The following is a 14,369-nucleotide window of genomic DNA, read 5'->3' on the forward strand; positions in this document are numbered from 1 at the left end:
GAGGAAAAAAAAATCACGGGACACGACTTATCGAGAGATCAGGAGAATGGCATTTTTTTTCTTCAGTTCCCATTGGGGTAGGGAGTTGGTGTGTAAGAAGTCGTAGCATAGAAAAGGTGGCTAAGAGTGGTGGAGAATCATGAATACCAGCGCATTCATTTGAATAAGAATTACCTCAAAGTTTATAACAACTGTCGTTATCGAGTTATGTACACGATGAATAATGAAATCGAAACACATAGACGAATGTTTCTCACATCATGGGCGAATACACTGAGGGGGGGTGTGGGAAAAAAATAAAACTCTTACACATCTCTGTTAGAGTGAATCTGGTGCCAGATGAGCTTTAGCAGATATGCTAAGACAGGAAAAAAAGCACAAAAGTTGGAACATAAATCTTTTCTAATACATATCTTTTTCTCTCATATACACAGCCTACATCAGCCCCCCCCCCTCCCCCTTCCGGCAAATAAAACACACAGCATATCGATTGGGGAAGAGTCAGCTAAAATATTTGATAATCCTTGGTGTTTTTTTGTTGTTGTTCTTCCTCTATGTGATTCCTACAATGTTTTGTGGCTGCCGGACAGGAGGCAGTAGAATGATGTTTGAAGAATGACCGCTTTAGAAATACATTGGGTAGATTTGGATTGATTTTCCGTTTGAAAAACTCAAAAAACTCGTCTCAATTTTTGTTCTTTATTGCCGACGTTTCAAACACATTTTGCATCCTTTTCCAAAGCTTTTTTTGTGCAATATAAAAGACAAAAACGGATGCTATCTGGTCTTTGTAAAAACAAAAAAAAAAGTTGTGAATCATGCATCTTCAAGGGTTGAAGAGGTTCTGGATTGCCTGGGTCATGAAAAGCTATCAAAAATTATGAATTTCCTCACTCCATGTACCCTCATTACTTTCCTTCCTTTTAAAAAGAAAAAAAAACTCTTTATGCAAAACATTTTAAAGAAAATATCAAAAGAAGGACTTAAAGCTTTTATTAGGTATCTTCTTGCAGCTCATACATAAGTAGGTACACAAGCATACACCATGTACCGTGGGGGTTCAAAGTAACATTTAACTATGAGACATCCTTAAAAAGCTCTTTCCCCTCTTCCAAACAAGAGTGGCTTTTCTTTACTAAAGATACTCCATGGCAATTATGGTGGAGAATTTTCTTTCGACTAAATGTTTCAACCATAAATTGTTGAAAATAAAACCCATTTCCGTGAAAATTTAATTTTATTGCTATCGCATGACGTGAAAGAAGTTACCTCCTGTGTAATAAAATAGAAAATGACGAGGAAAGGTGTGTGTATAGGTAATCCTGGGGAGCAATTTATGAATACTTTGTGTGCGATGTGTAAAAAACGTTGAATTCACTCACAGCATGAATATTGAGGAAGAACAAAAGAAGGACTGATTCAGAAAGGCCAAAAAACAGCAAAATCAAAATAATTCTCATTCACATTGCCCATCTTTATTTGCCTAGCTAATATAAAAATATCTTCATGACAAGAAAAAAAATCACTTAAAATATCTCAAATTCAAGACATTTTCATTGATTTAATAATTAAAAATTATTTTTATAATTCATTTCTCAATGCATTATACACACCATTTTATTTTTTTTAGTAATATAGCGTCTTTTAAACATCACAAATGTATCATTTGTAGGTATATTACATAAATCAAAAAATACACCAGTGTTATTTTATATCTAACACAGCAAATAAGTACAATGACTATAAATTTCTTTTGGTGAAATCTTACAAAAATTAACTCTCACAGGTGTTTTATCATTTTCTTTTTTGGTAAAAAAAGGAACGTAATTCATTTCTAAGAATATACTGCAAACAATTTTTTAGCTTTAAAAGGACACATTAAAGGTTATTAAATAAGAAGTTCATCATCACTTTCAGTTAGTGTGGCTGGATTCATCAAAAGGCTGGCTTCTTCATTGGAAACCTGTAAATTTACGATAATTACTTTAGAATCTTCTTTGAGAAACTTTCAAAATTTTCCTTTTTTAGTTTTATAATAAAAAAATTATTTTAGTCACAATAATTTTGAAAAAAAAGCAAAAACTAAAGCCACAATAATCAACAACAAAAAAATTAACAAATGTTTGAATTGTAAATGTAAATGAGATACAAAAACCAAAATTCAAACTTCTTAAAAATAAAATTTATATGCTGTAATAGGGCTCGTCGAAGTCCTTCAATATCAAGTTACAGCCAGGACGAAACCATAAATAGAAAAGAATAATGTAATTTTGTAATAAAATAACATAAAAACACATATTAAATAAATAAGCATTTATGTGGATTTTAAAATTTAAATATCTCATAAAATCTTCATTACCTACTTTATTTAAAAAGAATTAATAAAAATCAAAATTTTAAATTAAATTCAAATGCAATGCATTCCAAAAATTGAAAATTAAAATATTCCAAATAAATACTTATTTATTTTTATAACTAAAACACACAATAAACAAACAATTTAAAATTATTTAAACTTTTCATAAACTTACCCGTGAATACGTAACGTTGGTATTCTTGCGTCGTATGAGTGTAAGAACCTTTTCACGCCTCTCAGGATCTTTCAGGGCAAATCCAATACCACCAAGAGCACCAAAAACAACCAATACGATAAACACAACCCCAACCCGGGACATTCCACCTCCGTTCTTCTTGTCATCATCTTCCGAATTCTTATCCTTTGGAACTTCCGGTGATTTCGGTGTGGTGACAGATGGTGATGGGGCAGGTGGGTCCAGTCCGAGCATTGCGCAAATCGATGGGGTTTCGTAAGTTATGAGCAAATGACAAAGTGCGTCCTAGAATGAGAAGAAATTCAAATGAAATGATTAGTTGGAAAGTTTATTTCATTTTCATTGAAAAGTTTATTTTTTATTAAAAAGTTTAGACGATTTAATTAAAATATTCAGTATGTATTACGAATCCGGATGAATAGCGAGTTTTATTTAAAAATTTATTATTCCGAATTGTGCAAAAATTGTCAAAAAGACTTCGTTATCTAATTAAAAAATTAGATCTTCATAAATTTATCATTTGAAACAGCATCATGCATAAAAAATAAACATAGAATTCAAACAAAAAAGATATATTCGTCAAATAATGCTTATTTTCAGCGGTATATGTGTTGTGTATACATAAATTCCCATTGTTTGCAGGAACATTTAAGCTTTAAAAGTTTGAAACGAGAAACAAAAGGTTATTTCATTTACCACATTTATACGCATCACCCTGTTTTATAAACGTCCATAATACTTTTAAGTTCATTATAAAAATACACAAGGTTTCATAACATAATTTAAACTTAATATAACTTTAAAACTCCAATGAATATGGGTTGCATTATATCGTTGGCATGGAAATGTAATTTATTTCTGACTTAAATTGCATTATGATGAATCTCATCTCGTGTATTTTATGATAAAAAATGAAAATATAGAATATAAAAATCAATTTTCTGTTTCTATTCAAACTTCATCATTGCTTACATTTTATATTTTATGCATAAGAAATATTTTAAACAAAACGCGAAATAAATGTTCAAAAATATATAAATACAATGTATTCAAACAAATCGAAATGATGGGTTTATAAAATTCAATTTCGACATATGATTTTTTTTATTGCACGTGCACAATACACTCATGGAAATAATATTATCTTTACCGTGAATTTTGCAATATAAATCCTCCGGGAAAAATATCGTGAAAGTCAATCATAACGCGTCCAGTTATTAAAGTTGGTATACCACAACGCGGATGGGTCAGTCTATGCGTTGTAATTTAATTTGTGAGCAGAATTAGTAGGCAAAGTAGATTTTTTTTATTAAAATTCATCAATATGAAAGATAAAAATGCTCATATCTGAAGTTCTATAAGACCTACAGAAATTTCTTGACTAGTTATGGAAAGGTATTGAAATAAGCTAAAATTTGACATATATTTCGATACATTTCAAGGTCACCTCCAGAATACAAAATGGCGGATTTTTGTTCTACCAAAACAGTTTTTTGCACTTTTTGTCTTAAAGGAATGGTTCTAGAGGTTTCTGATGTTCTAGAAAGTTGTAGAGTTTTGCAAAACCTTTAATTTGATACTAAGTTGAGCCAAATCGGACAAGCCGTTCAAGAGATATGGCTCTTAGAACATTTCAAGTTCAAGAATTTTTAAAATGGCCATATCTTCTAAACGGCGACATAGATTTTCTTCATTTTCGGGCTGGTGAAAGATATTAAGTCAGGCTACAACATATCAAAAATTCAAGGAAATCTAAGATGGGGATTCGGAGATATTGCCCCTTAAAGTTAGGCAATTTTTGTTTTTGATTTTAGCGCTTCTTGCGGCCATTTTTGGAACTTGGAATGTTCTAGACAGTTGTAGGGCTTCTTGAAACCTTTCATTTGATACCAAGATGGTCAAAATCGGTCAAGCCGTTCTCGAGTTATATCGAAAAAACACTTTTTGCTTTAGGCCGCCATATTTGCTAAACCGCTTGACCGATTTTCAAGTATGATTTGTTGATGAAAACATCTCACTGAGCTCTACAACATACTAAAATTTCATACCTCTAGCTATAAGGAAACTGGTTGACGGTGTTTCAAAATGGCGGACGGCGGCCATCTTGGATTTTGAAAATGCGAAAAAATGAAATTTTACACCCACATTTCTATAGAAAACTTCAAACCGGAAGTCTCTATCTGTTACCGTTTTCGAGATATAAGGCAAAGTTTGGACCACCGGCCGGCAGGCCGGCCGGATCAAAAATTTTCCACCACCATTTTTGTAATGTGAGATGTCTAAAATGTGCTCACACCAAGTTTGAGCCCGATCTGAGGTGGTCGGTTTTTCCGACGATTACAATACTTGGTATGCCACGATTGTGGTATACCAACTAAGACGTGAATATTGGAGAGGCGTATAAATTGCAAAAATCAAATTTTATCGAGAGATCATTTTGATTAAAGTGAAACCCACAGGATGATACAGAATAGAGAGAAAAATTCTAAAAATATAATGATAAAAACAACACAAACCACTATGTGTGGTATTGTCATTTCAAATTTGCAACACTTAATATTTGTTTTCAGGTTAATATATAGAGTGGAAACTATGTAAATGATATTCTAAATATGACAACACCATGCTTGGCGGTGGTATGAACTTTGTGAAATTTGCACTATTTCCTGTATCTCGCAATGGGATGTAATACAGTACGGGGAGATTATTTAATCACCTCTTTGCTGTTCCAGGAAATGGTTTAGGGGGAAAACTCACAGAGTGAAATCAATAGAGATTATATCCATATTGTCCCCATTTTCAATATATTGAACAAAGGCGGAGAACCACATATTATCGAGGATTTACAAAGGGACGAGCTGAGATAGAATCATAAGTTCAGGATCAACAAGCTTTGATGCAATTACCTTAATTTGCAAGGGATAAATAATAAATTATTCTTTAAGAGGAAGTAATATTGATTAAGTTCCAGAAGCTCCTACACCGTACTGATGCAACGATCCGTTACTTCCTGACATCCAAACCACACACAGTGTGCAATAAAAGAGCTTTCATCTAACTAATCTATTGATTTCATTGAGCTTTGGGTAGAACAAACATTTCCAACATAATGCAGCACCAATTAATCCTTGTCTAACCATTTGGACATTGTCCATTTGGTGAGATTGCACATTATTCCCGATGAATGATGAATGCCATTGATTTTGATGCAGATGTGCTCTGTCGTATTTCCCACTCTATCATTTCCACTCTCCCAAGATATTCTATACTATGTGAGCCTGATTTATTCCTTTGGTACAACAGATTTATATCCCCCAAGGAGAAAACTTTCTCGACACTCACAATGGCTCCCAAGGAAGAAATGCTCCTCATTCATCACTTTCATCCGAATGCAGTTCCAATCTCGCTCTCAGGTACACCATGACTCTATACAAGTAAATAAATGAACTTTTCCATTGAACTTCCACTCACAGCTTCATCTTAAAAGCTAAAAATGCAATATCATGAAAATATGATTTTCTCATCTCTCCTTATATTGATGTCAAATGAAAAACTGAGAACTATCAACAACGAATACACAGAAATAACGTTCTTTTATCCATTTCATTGACTTTTATCTTCGTTATTGCATCATTACTTTTGACGTCATTGAAATCAAATAAAATGCATTATTTTTAACAACGTTATCAGCAAATTGTTAAAAGATAAATCGTTTGGACATTTTAATTTGAAATTGCTCTTTAATAAACACCCATCCAGTGCTTTATTTTGTGTAAAGTCAAACCTGACATTTAATTTGACAATTACATTTAAAATATGTAATTTTTAATTTATATTCTGTCAGGTAATGTTATTGTCAATTTCTCTACCCACATTATGCTACCGCATTCGTCCAACATAGCATCTGCATTACCATTCTACATATTTCTCGCTCTATGTATACGGTTAACTAACAGATCATTGTGGAAAATTTTAGAGCAGAATTGAATTTTACGTGAATCTTATTAAAACAGTTTTGATTTGAAATTTGACATTGTGAAATTTTTTTTAAAAAAATTTCCGGGCATATCTGTGTTAATTGACACTGGATTGTGAAGGAGTTAATTCGTTTCTGTATGGAAAACTCTCTCCCTCTAAGGAATAATCGAGATATCCGTAATCTAGAAGAAAATCGAAACAGATTACCCAAACTACCCATTTTTCTCTGAAAATGAGATCAGTCTAGAAAAATAGTTAAAATTTACTTAAAAATCTAAGAAATGACGTCACTATTGTGTTATTTCCTTACTTTTAATGCTTTAATTTAAATAAAAATAAATATTCTTTAATCGAAAACTTATTTAAACTGCAAAGTTCCTTTTCAAATAGATCTTGATTAAAAATCAATTTTTCAAGAAAGTGAATGAAATATAGGTAGTGCAGCATCATTGTGTGCACTCATCTGTATTGACTATGTTACTCTGTGCGTATATGGCCGGAAAAGTGGTGTTTTTGTTCATCATCCTTGTCAGTGAACATATCCCATATATCATTGTCACATCAAGTGTATCTGGTGGGTGCTGTTTTGCTTGAACTTCCACAAGTGCAAAGGAGCTAGCACTACACATATGCATGTAAAAGTATATAGTATACAGCATATATACAATATATCACTTTCATATAGAAACATTATCATGCAACACATTTCAAACAAATTTTTTTTAACACAATCCTCCTCCCCTTTTCAGCAATTGAAAATTGCGCTAAATGTAAATAATTTGGACAATTTTTCATCATTCTCTCTTTCTCATGGTGATACACCCAAGGGTAAAATATTACTTTGATACATTCTGTCACTCACTTTTATTTCCGCCTTGGAGACAATTTTCATATACACGTCTTGTCTCTCAGTTGTGCAATAAAAAAGGCAAAATCATCGCATGGGGGGAAGATTGCCTTTTTCCTTCTTTACAATTTCCATCCTCTCGACTTTCATGTTTGCGAAACACATGAAACCGTATACGGTATACCATACGATGTATTACGACCGCAGTTATGACTTTTTGTGGTATTAAAAAATTTATGATTTTCCTTGTGATATCTTCCTTAAGACAATATCCCTGGGAAACCCCACAAAATTCCCGCGAGGAAACTTGTTCCTCTATACGAGCGGCAGTGATTGAAATTGAAGATGTAAAACCAAGAGTGGGAAATTCGTGGGTTGTAAAAGGGATTCTTCTAGTATATATTCTATGGATTCTATTTCGTCTACTATATAGGAAAATGCCCCAGCAATTTACAGATAATTTGTTGGAATTTTTCAAAGTAAGCACATTCAATTAATCTCATAAATGTGAGACAGTCTTCGTGTAAAGGAACGTCTCGCATCCAACATTCCCATTTGAAGCATCGAAAATAAAATATATAGGAAAGAGTACAGGAATATCGTTTTATTGATTTTCACACACTTTCCCCATTTCCACCAACAACATCATTTCCTTTTGCAGGAAAAAGCGTCTACATCAGCTTAAGAAATAACCACTCAAACTCAACATATTTGCACTTACAGGATGTTGTAGCAGCAAAAAGCACAAAAAGACATGGCGAAGGAAATGACAATTTATGGAGGAACGTGGAGTATAGTCAATTTGGCATAGCTAAAGCAATGAGGAAGTAGTAAAAGTGACGTTTGACCAACAAACTGACATCGTAAAAATAGTAAGTACTGTGACAGAAATCAAATCGATTATCCTTTTCTTCCTCTGATGGATGACCTGCTCCATATCCTTTCCAGTGTAGGTAGCATCTCTTACACAATATGTATTATTATCTCAATGTGACTACACAATTCAGGAAATAGCATGGAAATACGAAAAGTTTTTATGACAATAACCCATGTGGCTTGACTTGTTATGCCCTTAAAATCCAATCTAGTTAACTATATATGCGAACTATATTAACTAATGTTGGATAGTTCTGTTATTAATATTTTCTTAAATACACAAAACCCATCCAATTCCGTGATAGATACAAATATTTACACATTTTGTATACATATCAGACCATCGGGGATATATCTACGCTAATTCCATTTCCCTATCCAATTTCCGGACGTGGCAATACTGTAGCTGTCGACAGTAATGAAAACACGCTATTTCATTAATTTATTGGACACTCACTCACAGTCAGGCTACTCGCTTTAGAATTAGTAAAAGACCACATTGTATGTTTAGATTTTAAAATATTGGTCTATCATTAATTTCCACAGACAAGAGTGAAGCCTAAAATGTTTGTTAAGTAAATTTGCGTAGGAGTTAAACATGGAATTTGACCTTATTTATCTTCTCTCTATTTCATTTTAAACGACATTTCGGGGATGTTTACCCTCTTCATCAGGTACGATAATTTAGAGACAAATTGTAGCTTATCGCAGATTTGATAACCAATCTATAATTTTAAAATCAATTAATTTACCTTAAAAGTTTCCTTTAAAATTTATTAATATACTAAAACGAGTTATTCGAAAAGATAATTCTGTTAAAGAAGCCAGAATATAAGTGAAAAAAAATTCTATTAAAAACTCCAAAAAGGGATTTATAATTTTACCACCCTGGGATTTACTGGTAGGCAATATTTCAGTGAAATATAATCATATTTTTTACCACAGAACCGCTAATAAAATAAAACTCGCTTAAATTGCCAATTCAGTACAGCCCCCACATATACAATATTTTATTATTTATACACAAACCAAGCCAGAAAAAGATGAAAATATTGAATGGAAAAAAGGGGAGTGAACAAGTATTTCCTACAGAGATTTACTATATATACTGAATTTTTAATTTTTAATCTCGGAAGTTTTTCATTTTATAGAATAACTGGAAAAAAAATATTGGAAAGCAAATCCCCCTATATCCCCAACTGAAATTATTAATAATTTAGTTTTTTTTTTATAGAAAATTCCCTAATCAATCTCCAATAGCAAAGAATGTTTTGTGTAAGCTTTTGGGATGCAGAGAAAATGAATTTAGGGCATGTATTTGTTTTTAAATTAACGATCATTTGAGGCATGATAGCGATGCAAGTGACGTGTGGTCTGGAAGCCAAACACTTGAGATTTGAGAGCATTCATTTCCTCTTTAAAAAAATCCAGAAAAAAGAAGGAAGATTGATGTAACAGTCGTATTATATTTCAGAGTTATATAGTATTTCTCTTAAACAGAATTTCACACTATTTTTGGACTTTAAAATCCCCAATTGTGTTGCTATATAGCGTAGCATCATCAATATTCATTAATACAGCTTAAATGCATGTATGCTGTTCAGACGCTCCTGCAGCAAACACACCACAGATTGAATATAAAATGTACGAGGTATGAGTAGCGATGCATAAGAAGATAAAATCACATATGGTTTTTAATTTCAAATAAACAACACTCTTTGATATCTATTTATAACGCACTCGTATGAAATTTAAATATCAAATGAACTAAATGGTAAGCGTATTATATATCGTTTGAGGGTTGGATTTATTATCCTTTAACAAGTGACACGTGGAGAAAAAAAAACTCTATATATGGAACTTTTTCAATCTAAAATCATTCTGACTTTTAAATTAAAAGTTTTACCTCAAATGCAATTTATTTCCTTGCGGAATAAATTTATGTTGCAGAATATGTGTCATTAAAACAGTATGCCCAAAGTGATACGGAAAAAGTTTCACGAAAAATATACATAAACGTGTGTTACCCACATATTAGAGTAAACCATTATTATAAGATTAAGTAAAAAGTTTCCTTTTTGTTAAATAGGGATAACAAAGTTGTCTAATTTATACATACAATTATATACATAGGTATACGAGAATTGTTCTCTATATTATGTACATTGTGTGCAAAAAGCGGATGAGACCCCAAGCAACTGAAAATACAGTCATTTTCATCTTAATTTCCGGTCCCCATAGTATTTCAACCATTTTTCCTCATACCTTCATATCCCATTAATTTTTTGCTATCTATGTATTCCATGAATACAGTGAGAAGCATATTTCGTAAAGAATTTTACATATTTCATTCATATGTAATGCAATTTACTATTCTACACAAAAAAAAACAAATCCAAAAATCCAATACCTTTAGAATTTACTTTTTTTTGCATTTCATCTGAATTAAATTTGTATTCGTGCCCGAAAATAAAACACCACGACAACCACCGAAAATAAAATCCATAAAAGCTTTGCAAACAAAGGACTTTCCCTCAGCTGGTTCCATTTTATTTATTTAAAAATATTTAATTAAGTGCTTTCCAAATTTTGATTTAGACATGAAATAAAGAATATAAATGAATGGTGGAAAAATGTTTAATGAACTATAATTTAAAAAAAAATCAGTATAAAAGCAATTTTAGAAAACAAAAGTGACAAAGAATTGCAAAAGATAAATTAACTTCGCAATATAACGACTTTTGCCGTCATCACAATTTCCGTCATTAATCATTCAGATGTGCATCTCTTTCGTTTTATGTCATAAGTTTTTAAATTATTTTGCATTGTTTTCTACGATAACTTAAAAATAATCGATTTAAAAATTAAAGTAATTTCCTAATAGACTGAGAAACGGAGGAATTAATCTTTAGAACATTTGTATAAAAAAGTTGAAATGTAAAATTACCCCCCAAGTCAATCCTGGTGTCACTTCAAATCATAAATTATGACATTTGCCTATTCTTTGTATACATAACTTTTGCTTCTTAAATATACATAAAATCTTATGCCGCCATTTGGATACTTTTCAATTAAAAAGCCCTAGTCCTTAGGCACTTCCGGACGCGACAGCAATTAAAAACCAAATTGAAATTAAAATTCGCTATATGTAGGTAGCTACCCAACAAACACCTTGCAACTTTAACTTTGGAAACTCTGAAGCAACGTTGCAAGAGAGTTTACTTCTTAGTTGCTAAAGTTGCGAATATGGTTGCATGGAAAACGATGCAGTATACTTTATCGCGATGTTGCCAAAGTTGCAAGATTTTCTTTATTATTTCAATAACTTGAAAAATTTAAGTGTTTTTGCATTCTAAAGTCTTTTCTACAACTTCTCAAAGAATAATTTACCTAAAAACACACTAAAATCTGAATTTTAAGCAAAATAATTAACTTTGAAAAAATCACCTTAAAAATAGTTGCAGGAAAGTATATATCAACGTTGCGCTAGTTGCAATAAAAATTCGAAAGAGAACAAATTTTCCTTGAAATTTAAGTTTTTTTTGGACTCTAAATGAGTTTTATGCATTACTTATCCCTAAAATAATTATTTTTTATTGATAATTTATCAAAAATTGTTAATTTTATTAAATATAATTTATTTAGTTGCTTAAACGTTGCATCAGGGTATGCCGGCGCAACCCAAGCACGTTTTGTGCCTATGTTGCGCCTTTCACCGCAAGGGGCGCGTCTATCGCGAGAAATAACCCAAAACAGACAGAGAGTGGAATAGAAAAAAATGAGTCTGTCTCTTTCATTTATGTTTACAAACAGCAAAACTAGCGCCGCCCTGGTGGGTTGCTACCGAATCATTTTACAACGTTGTTGCGAAGGTTGCTGCATCGTTGCCTCAGAGTTGCAAAAAATGTCTAACATGGCCGACGGCATAAAAAAGTTGATTTTTATTTCATTATTCCGAGCAATTGGGAGCCCAAAATGATGTGGGAAGGCTTTCTTAGGGATAGTTGGGTGCATTACTTGTGTTTAAATAATTAATTAAAAAAAATTAAATTTTTGACCCCTAAAAAAATTATTTTTTGGTTAAAAAAATTAAGAAAATTGAGATGGGAGCATCATTTAAGTTCCTTTGAGGCGATTTCATGACGGTAGAACTGCATGGCATATTTTTTTTCATTTGGAAAAAATCTAAAAACTCTATTATTAAATAATATAAATTATCCATTAGAGTTTGTCATTTATTATGATGGGAATATGGACGCCATATGATTATTATGAGTGTGTACCATATTTCCCTCCATTTATGACAGCGGAATGTTTTGAAATATTTTTTGAAACATTTTTGTTTCTAAAAATTTTAGTTGCGAGACGGTATACGGGAAAGGATATTTCAGAGTTTTGCAACGTTGAGATTACTAGTTGCGGCAACGCAGATATCTATTGACCATCTACTTCGAGGCAACACAGATATATACCGTTAGACATGGTTGCATTGTAGTAAATGTAACTCCGCGCAACGTTTAGGCAACTATCAATGGTTTGTTGGGTACCTATATGTATACTATGTATCTCATCAAGGCCCTGTCTTCTTTTCATAATTTTCGCAGAATTAATTCCACTCTAAATTCCCTCCATTTAACATCCCTTTTTTGCCCCTTTTTCTGCCTCCCCTTCATCATCACACTTTAGCTTTCTGCTTTAGTAAAGCGGATTTTTTCCATTGATGAACATTTTTCTTCCTTTCGCCAACATAAACTATTAATTATGCGATGTCACTTGAACACAATAGTGCTGCATGCACATGAAAGCACTATTTTCAGGCATACCATAGGATTTTTCTTTGTGATGAGGATGCATTCTCCTGAAATTGAATTTTTAACACTATAAACACACCACTTTTAGATGCTTTCATGTGAGCTGCTTGGGCGCTCTGGGTCAAAGACACAAAAATTTCACTTCAAATTTTAAATTGCATCCCCGACACATTGGCACTGCGGGAAAATCGCTGCACATGCCATACAACACCATAATGTTACCCATCGTCCTCAGCATTCCACTCCCTGAGTACTCTATATCAAAATATATATAATGTGAAGCCAGTTTTCAACCTATAGATAAGAATGCAATCCTTCCACAAAATCCCCCATATATGTGTGTGAGAGAATTACGTGGGAAGTTCAGGAGGAGGAAAAGCTTTAGTGAAAACCAACCCACCGCACACAATATTCACGGTTGGGCATTTTAGTTTTTGCACACACCGAGAAACACCCACAAAATGTAAAATGTAAGGCGACACAGGAAAATCGTATGGGTTGAGCACGTTCGAATTTTCCAAGAGAATATATTAAATTTTTGAGAAAATACAGAAAATGGTCCATGTCACCAACAATCAATACTCCTTCTTTTTTCCTTAAAGAATATACATAACGTCACATTCGACATAGGAAGGTCTATTGGCATAGCTTTCCGTCTTTTGGAAAATGCCAAGGAAAATTGTAACGACATTTCAATAAAGCGTAAATGCACCGTGAAAGAATTTGAAATATTCTAACACCCAACCATCAATAACAATACGCTGAAATATCTCAATTTCAACTTTCCCATTCACCGCATGACAAATTACAATGGCAAGAATTTCTCTAGAAGTCATTTTGGAATTTTCTTCAAACACCATTCTGCGTAGAACATAAAATATATAGATTCAAAGACCTTCAATTAATCTCCTTATCTTTTCAATGGGCAATAAATATATAAGGTGGAAAGGGAACGAAAGCCTTTGTCAAAAACACACCATTATACACAGAGATCTTCCTTTGTTTGTACATATATACCATACCCCTGAGGACAATCAGAAATCTATAAATTTCAAACCCATTATCACAAAACTTATCTGAATTTGACAAAGGCAATCGAGCACATATTCCTTATATAAACCTTTCAACGGAATCTTCTATCGATCCCCAAGCACTTTATCTTTCCACCTTTCCATTTCCATTTTCCCTAATAATGAATAATTAATTCTAAGTATATAAAAATAAACAGATGAATCCAAATACATTTTTAGAAATTTATTTTCTGATTAAGGCTTGAAATATTCCCTTAAATCTGTTTAGATTTTC

The 14,369-nt window shown here is 32.4% G+C and overlaps 1 protein-coding gene across 2 annotated transcripts in view; it reads right to left on the reverse strand.

Moving 5' to 3' along the window:
- Positions 1-1,453: 1,453 nt before the first annotated feature.
- LOC129791814 (cation-independent mannose-6-phosphate receptor) overlaps positions 1,454-14,369 on the reverse strand; it is a 48,380-nt gene continuing 35,464 nt past the window's right edge. The window contains exons 6-7 of one of the 2 annotated variants that reach the window (XM_055830354.1): positions 2,532-2,837; positions 1,454-1,963 (exon numbers count right to left, since the gene is read on the reverse strand). In XM_055830354.1, coding sequence (XP_055686329.1) covers positions 1,889-1,963; positions 2,532-2,837 — 381 coding nt within the window. In that variant the 3' untranslated portion in view covers positions 1,454-1,888. Of the gene's footprint in view, positions 2,214-2,531; positions 2,838-14,369 lie in introns of both variants that reach the window. The other variant, XM_055830363.1, reaches the window with a different exon arrangement.

The sequence above is a fragment of the Lutzomyia longipalpis genome, chromosome 1 (genome assembly GCF_024334085.1).
Source record: "Lutzomyia longipalpis isolate SR_M1_2022 chromosome 1, ASM2433408v1".
Classification (NCBI taxonomy): domain Eukaryota; kingdom Metazoa; phylum Arthropoda; class Insecta; order Diptera; family Psychodidae; genus Lutzomyia; species Lutzomyia longipalpis.